A 20,804-nucleotide genomic window follows, 5' to 3' on the forward strand; every position below is an offset into this window, starting at 1 on the left:
TTGCAAACCTTTACAAAACCATCAGCCAAATTATTATTATTATTATTATTTATCGAGTTTATATAGGCAAGCGTTTGCAAACCTTTACAAAACCATCAGCCAAATTATTATTATTATTATTATTATTATTAATCGAGTTTATATAGGCAAGCGTTTGCAAACCTTTACAAAACCATCAGCCAAATTATTATTATTATTATTATTATTATTAATCGAGTTTATATAGGCAAGCGTTTGCAAACCTTTACAAAACCACCAGCCAAATAATAATAATAGAAGAAAAAGATGCTCAAATGGCAGATATTGAAGTTTCCACAATTATCTCGCTTTGGGATCAGTCGCCGCTTGGAAATGAAAACTTTAACCAAGCTTCAAAGCCGTGCAATTTTAAACCTAAAGTCTCTGCGGCGGCAGCAATAGCAGGGAAAAAAAAGGCTCGAGGCCCCGCCCCTCTCGCTAAGCCCCTCCCTCCTTCCCTCTCCGTTCCATTCCCCCCGCCCCTTTCCCACATCCACCAATCGCGTTGCAGAAGGGCGCACCTACGCCGCCCGCAGTTGAAGCCGAAAGCGTGCGTCACTGCCGTGCTGGCAAGGGGAGCTTGCAAAAGGCTGCGCTCATTCATGCAATAGGTTGCGCGCAGGATGGAGCCTGGGAAGGGGGCAAGCGTGCTTGCGGGAGGCGGAGCTTTGCACCAGTGACTTGCTTGAGGGTCATGTGGAGTGCCTTGCAGGGGAGGCTGTTGTTTGCGAGGAATCCTGGCACCTCCAAGGTGTTCTGCAGGTAGGTGGCTGTGGGTGGGTGTGCGCGCAGAGTAGCTTTCTCCAGGCGCAGCAATTGCCAGCGGTTGCATTTCTTTGTTGTTGTTGAGTCGTTTAGTCGTGTCCGCCTCTTCGTGACCCCCTGGACCAGAGCACGCCAGGCCCTCCTGTCTTCCACTTCCTCCCGCAGTTTGGTCAGACTCATGTTTGTAGCTTCGTCCTCTGTCGTCCCCTTCTCCTTGTTCCCTCAATCTTTCCCAGCATCAGGATCTTGTCCAGGGAGTCTTCTCTTCTCATGAGGTGGCCAAAGTCTTGGAGCCTCAGCTTCAGGATCTGGATTCCCTAACCCCCTGTTATAAGAAAAACTGCTCTTATGGGGTACCCAAGAGCCCATATAGAGTCCTTTTGTAGGTTCTCTATCGGTAGGACAAAACTGTTGTTGTTGTTGAGTCGTTTAGTCATGTCCGACTCTTCGTGACCCCCTGAACCAGAGCACGCCAGGCACTCCTGTCTTCCACTGCCTCCCGCAGTTTGGTCAAACTCATGCTGGCAGCTTCGAGAACACTATCCCACCATCTCATCCTCTGTCGTCCCCTTCTCCTTGCGCCCTCCATCTTTCCCAACATCAGGGTCTTTTCCAGGGAGTCTTCTCTTCTCATGAGGTGGCCAAAGTACTGGAGCCTCAGCTTCAGGATCTGTCCTTCCAGTGAGCACTCAGGGCTGATTTCCTTCCGAATGGAGAAGTTTGATCTTCTTGCAGTCTATGGGACTCTCAAGAGTCTCCTCCAGCACCAGAATTCAACCCCCTGTTATAAGAAAAACTGCCCCTTTATCCCTTATGGGGTACCCAAGAGCCCATATAGAGTCCTTTTGTAGGTTCTCTATCGGTAGGAGAAAAATTACAGAGGCCAACCAGAGAATATTGAGAAGCAAAGCAGCTAGTAAGCCTGATCTTTATTAAACTGTTGCAATAGGGCGCTCACTGCCACACACACCATGCTCTAAACAACTGAGCTATGCAGCTGAAGAACGTTTAAAACCGGCCTTAGAATGTTTCAAACTATTAACAGCTTTGAGTTGGTTTTCGGAATCGTAAAACTGCTTTATAATGTTTGGCATTTGGTTTTTGAGTTCTGTTATCTATTTGCCACCCCTTTGGCTTCTTTGCGAGGAAGGCCAAGGTATAAATTCAGTAAAAATTTGTTGTTGAATGTTGCTTTGCTGTTTATTTTAAAGTTCTTGTTACTTTTTGTATTGGATCAGGTTGTTACTGTTCATGTCTGATGTTTTTATACGTGTTGGAGGCTGCCCAGAGTGGCTGGGGCAACCCAGTCGGATGGGTGGGATATGTATGTATGAATGAATAAACAAATAAATAAATGAAATTGATTAAATAAAGTCTTATATATGCCTTTTCAAGAGAAGCAGGGAAATCCATGGTGGAAAAGAAGCTCCAGCTGCAATGGCTGTCTCTACTGTTTGTTGTTGTTGTCGCTTAGTCATGTCCGCCTCTTCGTGACCCCCTGGACCAGAGCACGCCAGGCCCTCCTGTCTTCCACTGCCTCCTGCAGTTTGGTCAAACTCATGTTCGCAGCTTCGAGAACACTGTCCCGCCATCTCGTCCTCTGTCGCCCCCTTCTCCTTGTGCCCTCCATCTTTCCCAACATCAGGGTCTTTTCCAGGGAGTCTTCTCTTCTCATGAGGTGGCCAAAGTCTTGGAGCCTCAGCTTTAGGATCTGTCCTTCCAGTGAGCACTCAGGGCTGATTTCCTTCCGAATGGAGAGGTTTGATCTTCTTGCAGTCCATGGGACTCTCAAGAGTCTCCTCCAGCACCAGAATTCAAAAGCATCAATTCTTCGGCGATCAGCCTTCTTTATGGTCCAGCTCTCACCTCCGTACATCACTACTGGGAAAACCAGAGCTTTTACTATACGGACCTTTGTTGGCAAGGTGATGTCTCTACTTTTTAAGATGCTGTCTAGGTTTGTCATTGCTTTTCTCCCAAGAAGCAGGCGTCTTTTAATTTCATGACTGCTGTCACCATCTGCAGTGATCATGGAGCCCAAGAAAGTAAAATCTCTCACTGCCTCCATTTCTTCCCCTTCTATTTGCCAGGAGGTGATGGGACCAGTGGCCATTTATACAAATACATTATCACAAATCTTCTCTTTAAGATTCTTTGAATCGCTAGACTTCCCTCCATACCCTCTTCTGGTTCCTTTATATATAATCCAAATTCTTCTGCATTTCTATACTTACACAGTGGTACCACTTCCATACATCACTACTGGGAAAACCATAGCTTTGACTATACGGACCTTTGTTGGCAAGGTGATGTCTCTGCTTTTTAAGATGCTGTCTTTACTGCTATAGGCAGTAAATGCTTCTGAATACCAGTTGCTGAAAATCACAAGTAGGGGAGAGTTGCTACTCTTGCACTTAGGTCCAGCTTGTGGGCTTCTCCTGGTACTGTAAAAACAGGAGGCTGGACTAGATGGGCTCCCTTTGGCCCGACCCAGCTGCTGCTTGGCAGTTCTGACGCTCGCCAGCCATCTCACCTGTCCCATTTCCTTCCACCGCAGGTCGTGTTGCCGAGCCGCGAAGAGGGACACCATCTTTGCGCTGTCTTCGGGCCAGGGGAAATGCGGGGTGGCCGTGATTCGAACCAGCGGCCCGGCCAGCAGCATGGCCCTGGTCCGCCTGACGAGGGGGGAGGTGCCTCTTCCGAGAGTGGCCACGCTGCGGCCGATCTGCGACCCCCGGTCTGCCGAAACCCTGGACCGCGGCCTCGTCTTGTGGTTCCCAGGTGAGCGGATCTGGGCACCTGCGCTGAATGTATCTGTGAGGGTGAAGGGAGAGACTCCATCAAGCAAGGCGTCTTTCCACCTGCCTTGCCCTACCCTCTGCTTCTCAATGTGTGTTGTATTGTGGCTTGCCGTTGTTTTATTGATTATACAGTGGTACCTCGGGTTAAGTACTTAATTCGTTCCGGAGGTCCGGACTTAACCTGAAACTGTTCTTAACCTGAAGCACCACTTTAGCTAATGGGGCCTCCTGCTGCCGCCGCTGCACGATTTCTGTTCTCATCCTGAAGCAAAGTTCTTAACCCGAGGTACTATTTCTGGGTTAGCGGAGTCTGTAACCTGAAGCGTATGTAACCTGAAGCATATGTAACCTGAGGTACCACTGTATATGAAATCAGGGGTCAGATTTGAGCTACAAGGCGGCTTAGTTTGGTCAGAATCAAGTATAGTACAGTGGTACCCTACATCATATTTGACCCTGCTTAGCTTTGCAGGTGTGCGGGCGGTTTTATTGCTGCACCAGCTTTAGCTCCCTCTTTCGGACCCCCTGCTATTGATCACCCCCATTTCTCTCTCCTTCCGTCACCCCCCACCCCCGTTCTCACTTGCCTTTTGATAACAATAATACAGTGGTACCTCGGGTTAAGTACTTAATTCATTCTGGAGGTCCGTTCTTAACCTGAAACTGTTCTTAACCTGAGGTACCACTTTAGCTAATGGGGCCTCCCGCTGCCACCAGAGCACAATTTCTGTTCTCATCCTGAAGCAAAGTTCTTAACCCGAGGTAATATTTCTGGGTTAGTGGAGTCTGTAACCTGAAGCGTATGTAACCTGAAGAGTATGTAACCCGAGGTACCACTGTAGTTTAGATATTCTTGTAACTGTTGAGTGGATTTCTCTTTAACTTTTATATGTTGATATTATTATTTTATACTATTCTAATGATTGTTGAATGTTACTTTTTTGATGGAGGTTGCCTATTTTAAAGTTATGTTTTATTATCTTTTTTTATTAGGTTTTCCATATTTCATTACATTACATTACATTTCATTTCATTTCATTACATTTCAGTATGAAAAAAATAAAAAAATTCATAACTTAAAGCATTGCTTTAAAGTTTCCCTTCCCGCCGGAGTGGTACCTATTTATCTACTTGCACTTTGACGTGCTTTCGAACTGCTAGGTTGGCAGGAGCAGGGACCGAGCAACGGGAGCTCACCCCGTCATTGCGGGGATTCGAACCGCCGACCTTCTGATCGGCAAGCCCTAGGCTCTGTGGTTTAACCTCATAAATTCTATCAAAAGCTATAGCCAAATAACCAGAAAGAGGAAGCACAACTCACTTAAGGTTGATATGCAGTAGTTTTCCTTCATCTGAATGTAGCCAGTGAGCATGAGTGTTTAGAGAGCCAATTGGGTGTTATGAGCTATGAAATCTCAGGAACACACTTTCCCCAAAAGCTTTCCCCAATTTTGGCTGCTGGTGTAGATGGGGCTCCCTTTGGCCTGACCCCACATGGACTTCTTAGCGTCTTATGACTCCTCTTCCAATTCTTTGCCTCCTCTCTGTCCGGCGCGGCAATTATAGTAATCATTGTTTAAATTTCTGCCCTGGCTTTTCCTCGCATGGGGCACCTAGGGGCAGCAGGCGGCAAAGGGGTAATTAATCCCAAGCGCTGTCTTGTTGTTGTTTTTCAGGGCCGGGCAGTTTCACGGGTGAAGACAGCGCAGAGTTCCATGTCCACGGAGGGCCGGCTGTGGTGAGCGGCGTCTTGAAGGCTTTGGGTGTGTCTTACTACCTGTGTTCCAAACTGACTTTGTTAGGCTGGGTGACTTGGGCTGAAGGACCCTGTTTTGAAGACCTCTTCTCTTGTTGCTTTTTGTAAAAAAAATAAAAATATTTTAATTAATTTTCCACATTTACGTTTTCACAATTGAAAACAAAAATTAACTCACATTTCTACCGGATCTAGATTTATACAAATGTTGTTGTTTAGTCGTTCAGTCGTGTCCGACTCTTCGTGACCCCATGGACCAGAGCACGCCAGGCCCTCCTGTCTTCCACTGCCTCCCCCAGTTTGGTCAAACTCATGCTGGTAGCTTCGAGAACACTGTCCCACCATCTCGTCCTCCGTCGTCCCCTTCTCCTTGTGCCCTCCATCTTTCCCCACATCAGGGTCTTTTCCAGGGAGTCTTCTCTTCTCATGAGGTGGCCAAAGTCTTGGAGCCTCAGCTTCAGGATCTGTCCTTCCCGTGAGCACTCAGGGCTGATTTCCTTCAGAATGGAGAGGTTTGATCTTCTTGCAGTCCATGGGACTCTCAAGAGTCTCCTCCAGCACCAGAATTCAAATGCATCCATTCTTCGGCGATCAGCCTTCTTTATGGTCCAGCTCTCACTTTCATACATCACTGCTGGGAAAACCATAGCTTGAACTACATGGACCTTTGTCGGCAAGGTGATGTCTCTACTTTTTAAGATGCTGTCTAGGTTTGTCATTGCTTTTCTCCCAAGAAGCAGGCGTCTTTTAATTTCATGACTGCTGTCACCATCTGCAGTGATCATGGAGCCCAAGAAAGTAAAATCTCTCACTGCCTCCATTTCTTCCCCTTCTATTTGCCAGGAGGTGATGGGACCAGTGGCCATTTATACAAATACATCCCATCACATTATCACAAATCTTCTCTTTAAGATTCTTTGAATCGCTAGACTTCCCTCCATACCCTCTTCTGGTTCCTTTATATATAATCCAAATTCTTCTGCATTTCCATACTTACACAGTGGTACCTCCGGTTGCAGACGGGATCCGTTCCGGAGCTCCGGTCGGATCCTGGGGTTTCCGCAACGGGAGGTGCCTGTTCTGTGCATGTGTGCAGTGCGGTAGAGCGCTTCTGCGCATGTGTGCGCGGCAAAACCCGGAAAAATACTTCCAGGTTTGCTGTGTGCGTATCCCAAAGTATATGTAACTGGAGATGAATGTAAGGAGAGGTACCACTGTACTTTTCTAATTATTATTTCCAGTGTTTTCTCTCTCTAATTTTCTACTGGTTGCAAGCATTAACTTGAAATCCTGCCAAGGTATCAAACCTGTTTGCAGTATTTCTGCACATAAACAATAAACAATTCCCACTCTTTCTTAAACTTCTCGTTGTCATAGTCTCTGAGCTTTGGCTGCTAATTTTGCCGTTTCTGCATAGTCCATTTGCTTGATTTGCCATTCTTCTTTCGTCGATATCTTTTCTTCCTTCCATCTTTGGTCTAACAATATTCGGGCGGCTGTTGTAGCATACATAAATATTTTCTTCTGTTCTTCAGGGAGTTTTCAGGGTCTAAAACTCCTGGTAGAGAACAAGGATCTAGAGGTCACGCTCAGGGTGGCCAAATTCTGTGCGACTGCCATAAAACTTAGGGAATAAGCTGTATTACCAAAATGATTAAGGTTTTAAATGACAATTTTAGCTTATATTTTAGTGATCAAGATCTAATATATATTTTTAACTGCCACTATATCTGAATTGTCTGTGTTATACCCAGTTGCAATTCAATGTATTCCTGTTGTGTTTTATGATTTTCTTGATATTGTAAGTGAGCCGGAACTGGTCTGTGACTGTAATAATAAAATTCATTCTCATTCATTCTTCAGGGAGTTCAGTTCCCATCAATCCTAGTAAGAAAGCTTTTGGGGGGTTTTTAAAAGCAAAGGTTACTTTAAACATTTTCGTCAAATATATGTTCAAATATATAAAAGGATGTCACATAGAGGAGGGAGAAAGGTTGTTTTCTGCTGCTCCAGAGAAGCGGACACGGAGCAATGGATCCAAACTGCAGGAAAGAAGATTCCACCTAAACATTAGGAAGAACTTCCTGACAGTAAGAGCTGTTTGACAGTGGAATTTGCTGCCAAGGAGTGTGGTGGAGTCTCCTTCTTTGGAGGTCTTTAAGCAGAGGCTTGACAACCATATGTCAGGAGTGCTCTGATGGTGTTTCCTGCTTGGCAGGGGGTTGGACTCAATGGCCCTTGTGGTCTCTTCCAACTCTATGATTCTATGATTCTTCAGTTCATTATAGATCATTTCCCAGAAGCTTTTAATAGGAAGGCCTCTTCTCTTGGTTCCAGGCTGCCTCCCTCTGCTGCGCCTTGCCGAACCCGGGGAGTTCACCAAACGGGCCTTCCAGAACGGCAAGCTGGACTTGACCGAGGCGGAAGGCCTAGGGGACTTGATTCATGCCGAGACGGAAAGCCAGCGTCGGCAGGCTCTCCGCCAGATGGAAGGGGACTTGGGGCGGCTCTACCGCCGTTGGAGCGACACCCTCACAAAGGCAAGGGAATTGGGGTCACTTACTGGGTGAAAAAGCAGGGACGCGGGTGGCGCTGTGGGTTAAACCACTGAGCCTAGGACTTGCCAATCAGAAAGTCGGCGGTTCGAATCCCCGCGACAGGGTGAGCTCCCGTTGCTCGGTCCCAGCTCCTGCCAACTTAGCAGTTCGAAAGCATGAAGTGCAAGTAGATAAATAGGTACCGCTCCAGCGGGAAGGTAAACGGCGTTTCCGTGCACTGCTCTGGTTCGCCAGAAGCGGCTTAGTCCTGCTGGCCACATACCTGGAAGCTGTACGCCGGCTCCCTCGGCCAGTAAAGCGAGATGAGCGCTGCAACCCCAGAGTCGTTTGTGACTGGACCTGTCAGGGCTCCCTTTACCTTTTTACATAATTACTCTCTCCTCTCTGACCAATAAAAGGAGCTGCTTACCTTTTTTCGTTCCTGCAGGCCTTGGCCCACCTTGAAGCCTACATTGACTTCAGCGAGGACGACAACATTGAGGAGGGGGTGCTTGCTCAAGGTAAGCCTGCCATGGAGGTGACCCCACTTAGAACCCTTCCTCCTACGCCCAAATAAATGTTGACCTCTCAATGGTTTGGCCCCAACGGCAGCGATAGAAGCGCAGCTACATTCGCAAGGATGCCGCCCTGCTTTTAAAATAAAAGGTTGGAGAATTAATGAGTTGCTGCGCCATCAAAGATAACAGATTTGGACAACATCCCGGAATTGGAACGGAATCAGACGAAGCTGAGCTGATAAAAAGGCAGCTGGAAAAACTTTATATTAACAAAGCTATATTCAGCAGATGAAAGTGTTTGACATGAATGGGAATTCTGGACCCAGAGACAAAAAATTACCAAGCGTTAATATCGAGATGTGGAAAATACAGAAACAACAAGGAGAAGCAGGACTAAGATGCGGAGATATGCTCCAGAGATCCAGACCGTGGGGAGCCCCAAGAAATTAATAAATACAATTTGGGCTATAATTTGATCTTTTTTATTTTAGTCTTTTGGTGGGACATGGGTGGCGCTGTGGGTTAAACCACAGAGCCTAGGACTTGCCGATCAGAAGGTCGGCGGTTCGAATCCCCGCAATGGGGTGAGCTCCTGTTGCTCGGTCCCTGCTCCTGCCAACCTAGCAGTTCAAAAGCACGTCAAAGTGCAAGGGGACAGCACCCTAACAGACCAGCTCTCTTGGCTCCCGGTTGCTGGAGAACAAAGACTCAAAAGAAAGATTCCTTCCAAAGGACTAGGACCCTGGATTATAGCTGAGCAATGAAAGCACATCCTTATGCATTGTGTGTTTTGCTATCTTGCATTTTCCTGCTGTGAACCACCCTGGGTTCTGCGGTTGGAAGAGCGGCCGACAAATCTAATAAATAATAATTGTGATATTTTTGTGCCTGCGTCTGTTCGGCACAAGGGACACGGGTGGCGCTGTGGGTTAAACCACAGAGCCTAGGACTTGCCGATCAGAAGGTCGGCCGTTCGAATCCCCTCAACAGGGTGAGCTCCCGTTGCTCGGTCCCTGCTCCTGCCAACCTAGCAGTTCGAAAGCACGTCAAAGTGCAAGTAGATAAATAGGTACCACTCCGGCGGGAAGGTAAACGGCGTTTCCGTGCGTTCCTCTGGTTCGCCAGAAGCGGCTCAGTCCTGCTGGCCACACGACCCAGAAACTGTACTCCCTCGGCCAATAAAGCGACATGAGCGCCGCAACCCCAGAGTCGTCTGCGACTGGACCTAATGATCAGGGGTACCTTTACCTTTAATATCGAGAAGTGGAAAATACGGAAATAACAAAGAGAAGCAGAACTAAGATGTGGAGATATGCTCCAGAGATCCAGACCGTGGGGAGCCCCCAAAAATTAACAAATACAATTTGGACTATAATTTGATCTTTTTTTTTAGTTTTTTATTTGAAGCAATATGATTGGATATTTAATTGGATGTTTTTTATTGGAAAGTCAATAAAATAAAATAAAATGTGAAAGGTGCTGGTCCTCATGGCTGGGGGAAGGAAAAGCATTGGAAAGCCAGGAAGGTAAGTTTTTTTGGGGTGGGAATGTGCAGTTTTGAGACAATAGCCATAATCAGAGAGGCTCTGGCTTTTATTTCTTCCTTCCGACTTCTTCACAGTGGAAGAGGCCGTTGAGGCGTTGGAGAAGGAACTGCGGGAGCACTTGCAAGATGGCCGCCGCGGCGAGAGGCTGAGGGACGGAGTCCATGTGGTGATCGCAGGGCCCACCAACGCTGGGAAAAGCAGCCTCCTCAACCACCTATGTGAGCAGGAAGGACATTGGGTGATGGCGGGGAGTTCTTTGGGCATGGCGTGAATGGGAAAAAAAGTTGGGGCTCCTCAATTACCGCATTTTTCGCTCTATAAGACGCACCAGACCATAAGACGCACCTAGTTTTTGGAGGAGGAAAACAAGAAAGAAAATATTCTGAATCTCAGAAGCCAGAACAGCAAGAGGGATCGCTGCGCAGTGAAAGCAGCAATCCCTCTTGCTGTTCTGGCTTCTGGGATAGCTGCGCAGCCTGCATTCGCTCCATGAGACGCACACACATTTTCCCTTACTTTTTAGGAGGGAAAAAGTGAGTCTTATAGAGCAAAAAATACGGTATATTCTGCTGTTTTGTATCTTTGCCATCCTGGGCTCCTTTGAGAGGAACAAGGGGATAGAAATTTAGCAAAGAACAATGTTTTCAGTCCTGATCTGCATGACTGGCCTGATTTACATGTTGTTGTTTAGTCGTGTCCGCCTCTTTGTGACCCCCTGGACCAGAGCACGCCAGGCCCTCCTGTCTTCCACTGCCTCCCGCAGTTTGGTCAAACTCATGCTGGTAGCTTCGAGAACACTGTCCAACCATCTCGTCCTCCGTCGTCCCCTTCTCCTTACGCCCTCCATCTTTCCCAACATCAGGGTCTTTTCCAGGGAGTCTTCTCTTCTCATGAGGTGGCCAAAGTCTTGGAGCCTCAGCTTCAGGATTTGTCCTTCCAGTGAGCACTCAGGGCTGATTTCCTTCAGAATGGAGAGGTTTGATCTTCTTGCAGTCCATGGGCCTCTCAAGAGTCTCCTCCAGCACCAGAATTCAAAAGCATCCATTCTTCGGCGATCAGCCTTCTTTATGGTCCAGCTCTCACCTCCATACATCACTACTGGGAAAACCATAGCTTTTACTATACGGACCTTTGTTGGTAAGGTGATGTCTCTACTTTAGAGGCCTGATTTACATGGCATCCTACAAAGTAACATACGCAAAGACTAAACCAAAAACTAGAGTTCCCTGCCCCAAGGGGCTCACCACTGAAAGTGTGAAAGGAGACAGAATCACTGGTTTTCGAACAGCTTAGTTCTCGAACGTTTTGGCTCCCGAACGCCGCAAACCCAGAAGTGACTGTTCCGGTTTGCAAACTATTTTTGGAAGCTGAATGTCCGATGGGGCTTCTGATTGGCTGCAGGAGTGAGCCAGTGTGGTGTGGTGGTTAAGAGCGACAGACTCATAATCTGGTGGACCGGGTTCGCATCCCTGCTCCTCTACATGCAGCTGCTGGGTGACCTTGGGCTACTCACACTTCTCTGAAGTCTCTCAGCCCCACTCACCTCACAGAGTGTTTGTTATGGGGGAGGAAGGGAAAGGAGAATGTTAGCCGCTTTGAGACTCCTTCAGACAGTGATGAAAGCGGGATATCAAATACAAACTCTTCCCATAGCCAATCAGAAGCCGTGCTTTAGTTTTGGAAGTCGAACGGACTTCCGGAACGGATCCTGTTCGACTTCCAAGGTACGACTGTATTACCTACTCCCAGTGATGCTGAACTTCTCCAGGGACTTGTACAGAAAGATGCCTGCATCCTTTTTTTAATATACAGGATGCTGGGGATTGAACCTCGTACCTCCTGCATCATCATCATCATCATCATCATCATCATATTTTTTATTTATACCCCGCCCTCCCCAGCCAAGGCCGGGCTCAGGGTGGCTAACAAGCAATAATAAAAACAAGCTGAATGAATACAACTTAGAAACGAGATTAAAATGCAACATTAAAATATTGAAACATTAAAATATTAAAATGCAAAGCAAGTCCTTAATTTTCAACAATAATAATTTGATTTATCACCTGACCGTCACCCTCGCTTCTCGGGGCAGGCCGCTGTTTAAAACGCAGCATCAAAACCAGCTGTGAATCACTACTGCTAATGGCCCCTTTTGCCTAAATAAGGAGAGTGCAGCTGTTGAGAAAGGTAAAGGGACCCCTGACCATTAGGTCCAGTCGTGGCCGACTCTGGGGTTGCGGCGTTCATCTCGCTTTACTGGCCGAGGGAGCCGGCGTACAGCTTCCGGGTCATGTGGCCAGCAGGACTAAGCTGCTTCTGGCGAAACCAGAGCAGCACACGGAAATGCCGTTTACCTTCCCGCCGGAGTGGTACCTATTTATCTACTTGCACTTTGTACTTTTGAACTGCTAGGTGGGCAGGAGCTGGGACTGAGCAACGGGAGCTCACCCCGTCGCGGGGATTTGAACCGCCGACCTTCTGATCGGCAAGCCCAAGAGGCTCAGCGGTTTAGACCACAGCGCAACCCGTGTCCCTGCAGCTGTTGATATTTGCTTGTAATGCTTTGTACAGTCACATAGTCCAGTAATGTCAACTCTGGCTGGCAGCACTGGCTCCGCACAGATTCGGGGGGCAGAGGGGTTTCTCCCCTGCCCAACTTCCTTCAGAAACCTTTTAAACTAGAGCTGCTGAAGGTGGCAAGGAAGTCATACAGCCCCCACCCCTTGTCTGGAGGCGGTTGGAGGATGGATGGCGGCTAACAGATTGAGGTTGAATCCTGACAAGACAGAAGTACTGTTTTGGGGGGACAGGAGGCGGGCAGGTGTGGAGGATTCCCTGGTCCTGAATGGGGCAACTGTGCCCCCGAAGGACCAGGTGCGCAGCCTGGGAGTCATTTTGGACTCACCGCTGTCCATGGAGGCGCAGGTCAAATCTGTGTCCAGGGCAGCTGTTTACCAGCTCCATCTGGTACGTAGGCTGAGACCCTCCCTGCCTGCGGACTGTCTCGCCAGAGTGGTGCATGCTCTGGTTATCTCCTGCTTGGACTACTGCAACGCGCTCTACGTGGGGCTACCTTTGAAGGTGACCCGGAAACTACAACTAATCCAGAATGTGGCAGCCAGACTGGTGACTGGGAGCGGCCGCCGAGACCGTATAACACCGGTCTTGAAAGACCTACATTGGCTCTCAGGATGTTTCTGAGCACAATTCAAAGTGTTGGTGCTGACCTTTAAAGCCCTAAACGGCCTGGGCCCAGTATACCTGAAGGAGCGTCTCCACCCCCATCGTCCAGCCTGGACACTGAGGTCCACCTCCGAGGTCTTCTGGCTGTTCCCTCACTGCGAGAACTGAGGTTACAGGGAACCAGGCAGAGGGCCTTCTTGGCAGTGGTGCCCTCCCTGTGGAACGCCCTCCCACCAGATGTCAAAGAGGAAAACAACTACCAGACTTTTAGAAGACATCTGAAGGCAGCCCTGTTTAGGGAAGCTTTTAATGTTTGATGTATTATAGTATTTTAATATTTTTTTGGAAGCTGCCCAGAGTGGCTGGGGAAGCCCAGCCAGATGGGCAGGGTATAAATATCATCATCATCATCATCATCATCATCATCATTATTAATGCTTTACAGAGAACCTTCTAAATTTCTCTTCCCTGTTTTGGGGAGGACTGATTTATTTTTTTATCCCAGTGGGGCTGCAGCCGAGTTGGGGATTCTGCCATCTAAACGGCTTGCTGCCCAAACCCATCCGCCACCTCTGCCCCTTTGTGCTCTAGATCATTATGCTAATTGCTGGTTCTCTGGATGGATTAATTATAATAATAATCCCCAGCTCCCTCTTCATACGGTTGCTTTTGCCAACACCGTAAATGCCTCCGAAGAACCCCAGTGGTTGAGAATCGCAAGTGGAGTTCACTGCCGCACAAGTAGAGGGAAGTTCAGTGGGACGCGGGTGGCGCTGTGGTCTAAACCACCGAGCCTCTTGGGCTTGCCAATCGGAAGGTCGGCGGTTCGATTCCCCGCGACGGAGTGAGCTCCCGTTGCTCCGTCCCAGCTCCTGCCAACCTAGCAGTTCCAAAGCACACCAGGGCAAGTAGATTAATAGGTACCATTGCGGCGGGAAGGTAAACGGCATTTCCATGCGCTCTGGTTTCTGTCACGGTGTCCCGTTGCACCAGATGCTGTTTAGTCCTGCTGGCTACATGACCCGGAAAGCTGTCTGTGGACAAATGCCGGCTCCCTCAGGCTGAAAGTGAGGTGAGCGTCGCAACCTCATAGTCGTCTTTGACTAGACTTAACCGTCCGGGGGTCCTTTACCTTTTACCTTTTTTTATTCAGGTTCTGTTTGTGGGCTTCCTATAATTAGGGGCATCTTGTTGGCCGCTGTGAAGACAGGCCGCTGGACTGGACGGGCCACCTTTGGCCTGATCCAGTGTGGCCCGAAAGCCAGTGTGGTGTAGTGGTTAAGAGCGGTGGACTTGTAATCTGGTGAACCGGGTTTGCTTCCCCGCTCCTCCACATGTAGCTGCTGGGTGACCTTGGGCCAGTCACACTTCTCTGAAGTCTCTCAGCCCCACTCACCTCACAGAGTGTTTGTTGTGGGGGAGGAAGGGAAAGGAGATGGTTAGCCGCTTTGAGACTCCTTTGGGTAGTGATAAAGCGGGATATCAAATCCAAACTCTTCTTCTTCATCCAGCTGCAGTGTTCTTCCCACCTTCTGAGCATCGGTGATTGCTTCTAAAGTCTACCTTCCCTCCCTAATTCAACTGTGGTCCTCCCTCAGGTCAGAAGCCGGCAGCCATTGTTTCCCCCATAGCAGGGACCACACGGGATGTGGTGGAGGCGGCGCTGAACATCGGCGGGTTCCCTGTGGTGCTGAGCGACACGGCAGGGCTGCGGGACACCAGCGATGTTGTTGAGATGGAGGGAGTGAACCGGGCTCGGCAGAGGTGAGTGGGAAAAGGCGGCGGCGGCGGCAGTATCTTCTCTTGCTGTCAATGATTTTTTTAAAAAATAAAGTTCTTTATTGATACAACAAGAAAAAAGGAAAAAACCACAAATACCAAATTACACACAAGAATAACCATAGACACATAATTTTCTTAGCAAACAATAAAACATCTATTGGTCTTAACACTACAGACCCAACCTCCCGTCTATTCCATATTTCAAATTCATATTACTTATTGCCAATACACACTTTTATCATAATTAAACTTATTCTTAATAAATCTAATTTCTTATATCTATCTTGCAACTATTACTGAAGTTCCTCGAATGCTGCAACAGAATTTGAACTACTATATTTATTTTTCAGATATTCTTTGAAAACCTCCCATTTTGAGACAAATTCCTGTTTTGATTTATTCTTTATTTTTTCTGATAAACCATCTAATTTGGCATATTCTGTCAGCTTTTGGATCCAATCTTGTAGAGGGGATTTCATTACTCTTCCATTTTGCTGCGATCAAAACTCTTGCTGCCGCCGTCGCATATAAAAAGATACCCTTCCTCTTTTGTGGAATATCCAATATTTTTTATGCAAAGGAAAGCTTGGAAATCTAAATGCTGTTTAGTGAGATGCATTGGTTCAAATGCAGACTCGCTAGGAATACAGTGGTACCTTGGTTCTCAAACTTAATCTGTTCCGGAATTCCGTTCCAAAATCAAAGCATTCCAAAACCAAGGCGTGCTTTTCTATGGAAAGCAATGCAAAACGCATTAATCCATTCCAGACTTTTAAAAACAACCCCTGAAACAGCAGTTTAACATGGATTTTACTCTCTAACGAGACCATTGATCCATAAAATGAAAGCAATAAACAATCTACTGCAGTCACACCATCCATCAGTAGCTGAACTGGGTTATACACAGTCACAAAAACGAAACGAAACGAGCCGCATAGACAGAAACGCAAAATAAATTGCAAAAACAGGCAGACCTCATTGTAACACTCAAATCGGAAGCGTAACACTCAAAATGAAAGTGGGGCACTCAGAATGGAAGCGTTGCACTCAAAACGGAGTATGTTCGGCTTCCCAAAAAAAGTTCGCAAACCGGAACACTTACTTCTGTGTTGGCAGTGTTTGGGTTCCAAGTAGTTTCAGTACCAAGGCGTTTGAGAACCAAGGTTGTTGTTGTTTAGTCGTGTCCAACTCTTCGTGACCCCATGGACCAGAGCATGCCAGGCCCTCCTGTCTTCCACTGCCTCCCGCAGGTTGGTCAAACTCATGCTGGTAGCTTCGAGAACACTGTCCCACCATCTCGTCCTCCGTCGTCCCCTTCTCCTTGTGCCCTCCATCTTTCCCAGCATCAGGATCTTTCCCAGGGAGTCTTCTCTTATACAGAGTCAAATTGTCTGCACTCCCTGGCAGTGGCTCTCCAGAGCTTCAGAATGTGGAGACGTGTTTATGGATTGGGACCTGCTGCTTTACCCTTGAGCCCTTGCAAATTTCGAAGCGACCATTGCTGTCTGCTCTCGTAAGCTTGGACACATAGCTACCAATAATTGGGAATAAGAGGGATTGCTGCCTGCAGAAGAACAGCAAAGCAATGTTTGGGACGTGGGTGGTGCTGTGGGTTAAACTACAGAGCCTAGGACTTGCCGATCAGAAGGTCGGCGGTTCGAATCCCCGTGACGGGGTGAGCTCCCGTTGCTCGGTCCCTGCGCCTGCCAACCTTACAGTTCGAAAGCACGTCAAAGTGCAAGTAGATCAATAGGTACCACTCCGGCGGGAAGGTAAATGGCGTTTCCGTGCGCTGCTCTGGTTCGCCAGAAGCGGCTTAGTCCTGCTGGCCACATGACCTGGAAGCTGTACGCCGGCTCCCTCGGCCAGTAAAGCAAGATGAGCGCCGCAACCCCAGAGTCTTCGACTGGACCTAACTGTCAGGGGTCCCTTTACCTTTATCTTTAAAAGCCGAAGAGGAATTGAAAAGAGGTTATAGAATAAGGCAGAGTTTATTTTGACAATTGGGGTTTATTTGTTATGATTGCTTTCAGTTCAGGTGCCGGAAGAGCTTTTCGTGATTAAGAGATTGACTTAATGGATGGATTAGGGGACCAGCATGCAAATGGCATGTTTTATGTTCAGCTTGATTGCTACTGTGAAATACACATTACATTTTGTTCATCTGCCTGAAAATCATCTATATAATTACAGTCATGCCTTGGAAGTCGAATGGAATCCGTATAGTCATCTTTCTTTTGACTGGGTTTAAGGTTTGAATCCCCGCGACGGGGTGAGCTCCCGTTGCTCGGTCCCAGCTCCTGCCAACCTAGCAGTTCGAAAGCACATCAAAGTGCAAGTAGATAAATAGGTACCGCTCTGGCGGGAAGGTAAGCGGAATTCGGAAACCAAAGCACGGCTTCTGATTGGCTGCGGGAAGCTTCTGCAGCCAATCGGAAGCCACGGAAGCCCTGTCGGACGTTCGGCTTCCAAAAATAGTTCGCAAACCAGAACAGCCACTTCCGGTTTGCGGTGTTTGGGAGCTCAAACGTTCGACTTGCAAGGCGTTTGAGATCCAAGGTATGACAGTATGTAAAACATGTTGAGCCGTGGGTGTCAAAGTTCACAGGCAGAAGAGCTCTGGAGGAAATCTTGGGAAATAGCTGCAGTGCCTCTCAAACTTGGGTCTCCAGCCGTTGGACTACAACTCCCAACATCCCTGACCACTGGTCCTGCTAGCTAGCAGTGATGGGAGTTGTAGTCCAATGACTGGTGGAAACCATAGTTCAGGAAACACTGAGCTAAGGCTTTTATCATCATCAACCTTTATTACGGTCCAGAGACCCAACAGATCGTTACAAAGCAATACACAATTCGTACACCCTACCTCCAGGTTAAACAAGCATTTATGTCAGGCAAAATGGGGACCTGCCAAAGCTAGATGGCTTTCAGGCAAAATTTCTACGATCTCTGCTGCAGGTACCCAACTGTGTCCCCAACTCCATACTTCTGTTAGAAGCTGGTGAACGCCCAATTTCAACTCACCTAAAACATTGGCTCAGGATTTCAGTGTTTGATCTAGGGAAGGGTTTGTACCAACAATTGACCAATGAGGAATTTGTCAACAAATGGCAGAAAACCATGGCTAAAAAAGCCACTTGTATTGGTCTGTCACTCCCCCAACTGTACTACCTGGGTTATGAAGGTGCCCTAAAGACGTTAAAGCAAAGATTATGGGATAATGCACACAGTGACTTGCGATCTCGATCACACGCAGTCTGTAGTCTGCTGGCAGTAGGAGTACAATATGGGCATGTCTTTAAGTTAACAGCTTACATTAAAAACCTGACAGTACCAAATTATCAAAGGCTTTTCACCAAAGCCAGACTAAATGTCTTTCCTTCTGCAGTGTTGGCTGGCAGGTTGAGAGGAGTTCCCTACCAGGACAGACTTTGCTCGTGTGCTCAAGACATCGATTCCATAAAACATACTGTATTTTTCGCTCTATAAGACGCACCAGACCACAAGACGCACCTAGTTTTTGGAGGAGGAAAACAAGAAGAAAAAAAATCTGAATCTCAGAATTCAGAACAGCAAGAGGGATCGCTGCGCGGTGAAAGCAGCAATCCCTCTTGCTGTTCTGGCTTCTGGGATAGCTGCGCAGCCTGCATTCGCTCCATAAGACGCACACACATTTCCTCTTCTTTTTAGGAGGGAAAAAGTGAGTCTTATAGAGCAAAAAATACGGTATTTTGTTGCACTGAGCTAAGGCTTTTAACTGGCACTCTATTCCCTGCAGGGTGGAGGTTGCTGACCTCGTTCTTGCCGTCCTGGATGCAGCGGAAGTGGCCCAGAAGCCTAACCAACTGGTCCCTGCCTTGCTGGACATCCTGCCGCCGGACGATCCGAAAGGGACCCGGCCGTACTTGCTGGTTCTGAACAAGATGGACCTGCTTGGCGACAAGGAACGGGCGGATCTGCTGGCGAACTTTGCCGACTCGGATCTGGCGCCGGCCTGCTTTCTCTCTTGCAAAACGGGAGAAGGGATCGCTACCTTCTTGAGCGTGTTGGGGAAGCAGCTGGCGCACATGTGAGGACGGGGAGAGAAGGAGCCATGAGGGATGGGCTGGGCTGGGTTGGGCTTGCCCCTCTTGCCTGCAACCCTGGAGAGCTGCAGCCGGTCAGTGTTGGCAACACTGAGCCAAGTGGACCAGTGCTTTTGACTGGGTTTAAAGGTAAAGGGACCCCTGACCATTAGGTCCAGTCGTGGCCGACTCTGGGGTTGCGGCGCTCATCTCGCTTTATTGGCTGAGGGAGCTGGCGTACAGCTTCTGGGTCATGTGGCCAGCAGGGCTAAGCTGCTTCTGGCGAACCAGAGCAGCGCACGGAAACGCCGTTTACCTTCCCGCCGGAGCGGTACCTATTTATCTACTTGCACTTTGTGCTTTCGAACTGCTAGGTTGGCAGGAGCAGGGACTGAGCAACGGGAGCTCAGCGTGTCGCGGGGATTCGAACCACCGACCTTCTGATCGGCAAGTCCTAGGCTCTGTGGTTTAACCCACAGTGCCACCCACGTCCCTTGACTGGGTTTATTTTTTTCAAGAAAAAAATATTCATTTTATAACACAAATAAAAAACACAAACAGAAAAGACAAACAATACAAACAAATTCTTGTCATATCCTTATTTTTCTAAGCAATGTTAAGTAGGCTAAGCAACATGAGCGCCACAACCCCAGAGTCGGCCATGACTGGACCTAATGGTCAGGGGTCCCTTTACCTTTTAAGGCAGCTTCCTAGGTTTGCAGTTCCCCCTATACAGTGGTACCTCGGGTTAAGTACTTAATTCGTTCCGGAGGTCTGTTCTTAACCTGAAAGTGTTCTTAACCTGAAGGACCACTTTAGCTAATGGGGCCTCCTGCTGCTGCCGCCGCTACGCCGGAGCATGATTTCTGTTCTCATCCTGAAGCAAAGTTCTTAACCCGAGGTGCTATTTCTGGGTTAGCGGAGTCTGTAACCTGAAACATATGTAACCCGAGGTACCACTGTACATACAAAGCCTTTTACCTAACCACAGTAAATGTCTCTCCTTGCCCTCCAGGTGCGGCGACCCTCTCGCAGGCTCCCCCAGCCCCACGCAAGCGCGCCACCAGCTCAGCTTAGCCAAATGTCTAGAGGCCCTAGGGCGCTTTGGCCACTACCGGGCTGTGGACCTCGCTCTGGCCGCGGAGGAATTGCGGCAGGCCCGGCGACTGCTGGGACATCTGACGGGACAGGTGGGGTCTGAAGAGATCCTGGAGCTCATCTTCAAGGATTTTTGCATCGGCAAGTGATGGAGTGACGCGACGGGGTGAGCTCCCGTTGCTCGGTCCCTGCTCCTGCCAACCTAGCAGTTCGAAAGCACACCAGTGCAGGTAGATAAATAGGTACCACTCCGGTGGGAAGGTAATCGGCGTTTCCGTGCACTGCTCTGGTTCGCCAGAAGCGGCTTAGTCCTGCTGGCCACATGACCCGGAAGCTGGACGCCGGCTCCCTCGGCTAGTAAAGCGAGATGAGCGCCGCAATCCCAGAGTCGGCCACCACTGGACCTAATGGTCAGGGGTCCCTTTACCCTTTACCTTTAAGTGACGGAGGCAAACAGAGAGCATCTTATCCCACCTTTTGGAGGCGGGTGCAACTGGAGCATGGCGCTATCTGGCGCCTGGGGGTGGTTCTGCGGTTCGAAGTATATTTTGGCTGGGGCAAAGGGACCTTGAGACTCTTTTTTTTAAAAAATAATTTTTTATTGGAAATTTTATTTACAACATAACACAACCCCCCCACCCCAACACAGAAATCCACCCCCATCAGACACAAACATAAACAAACAACAAGCATAATATACAACAATACAAACAACCAAATAAAAGACTTCCTTTA

The 20,804-nt window shown here is 48.2% G+C and overlaps 1 protein-coding gene across 1 annotated transcript; it reads left to right on the forward strand.

Annotated features, from left to right (window-relative positions):
* The first annotated feature begins 569 nt into the window (after window positions 1–569).
* GTPBP3 (GTP binding protein 3, mitochondrial) lies at window positions 570–20,804 on the forward strand. The gene is made up of 9 exons (XM_053372271.1): window positions 570–780; window positions 3,341–3,564; window positions 5,261–5,347; window positions 7,678–7,880; window positions 8,326–8,398; window positions 10,017–10,160; window positions 14,724–14,889; window positions 18,686–18,976; window positions 19,987–20,804. Exons 1-9 carry the CDS (start codon window positions 713–715, stop codon window positions 20,216–20,218), a joined length of 1,488 nt encoding a protein of 495 aa, XP_053228246.1. The 5' UTR covers window positions 570–712; the 3' UTR covers window positions 20,219–20,804.

This window comes from Podarcis raffonei, chromosome 18 (genome assembly GCF_027172205.1).
Source record: "Podarcis raffonei isolate rPodRaf1 chromosome 18, rPodRaf1.pri, whole genome shotgun sequence".
NCBI classification, from domain to species: Eukaryota; Metazoa; Chordata; class Lepidosauria; order Squamata; family Lacertidae; genus Podarcis; species Podarcis raffonei.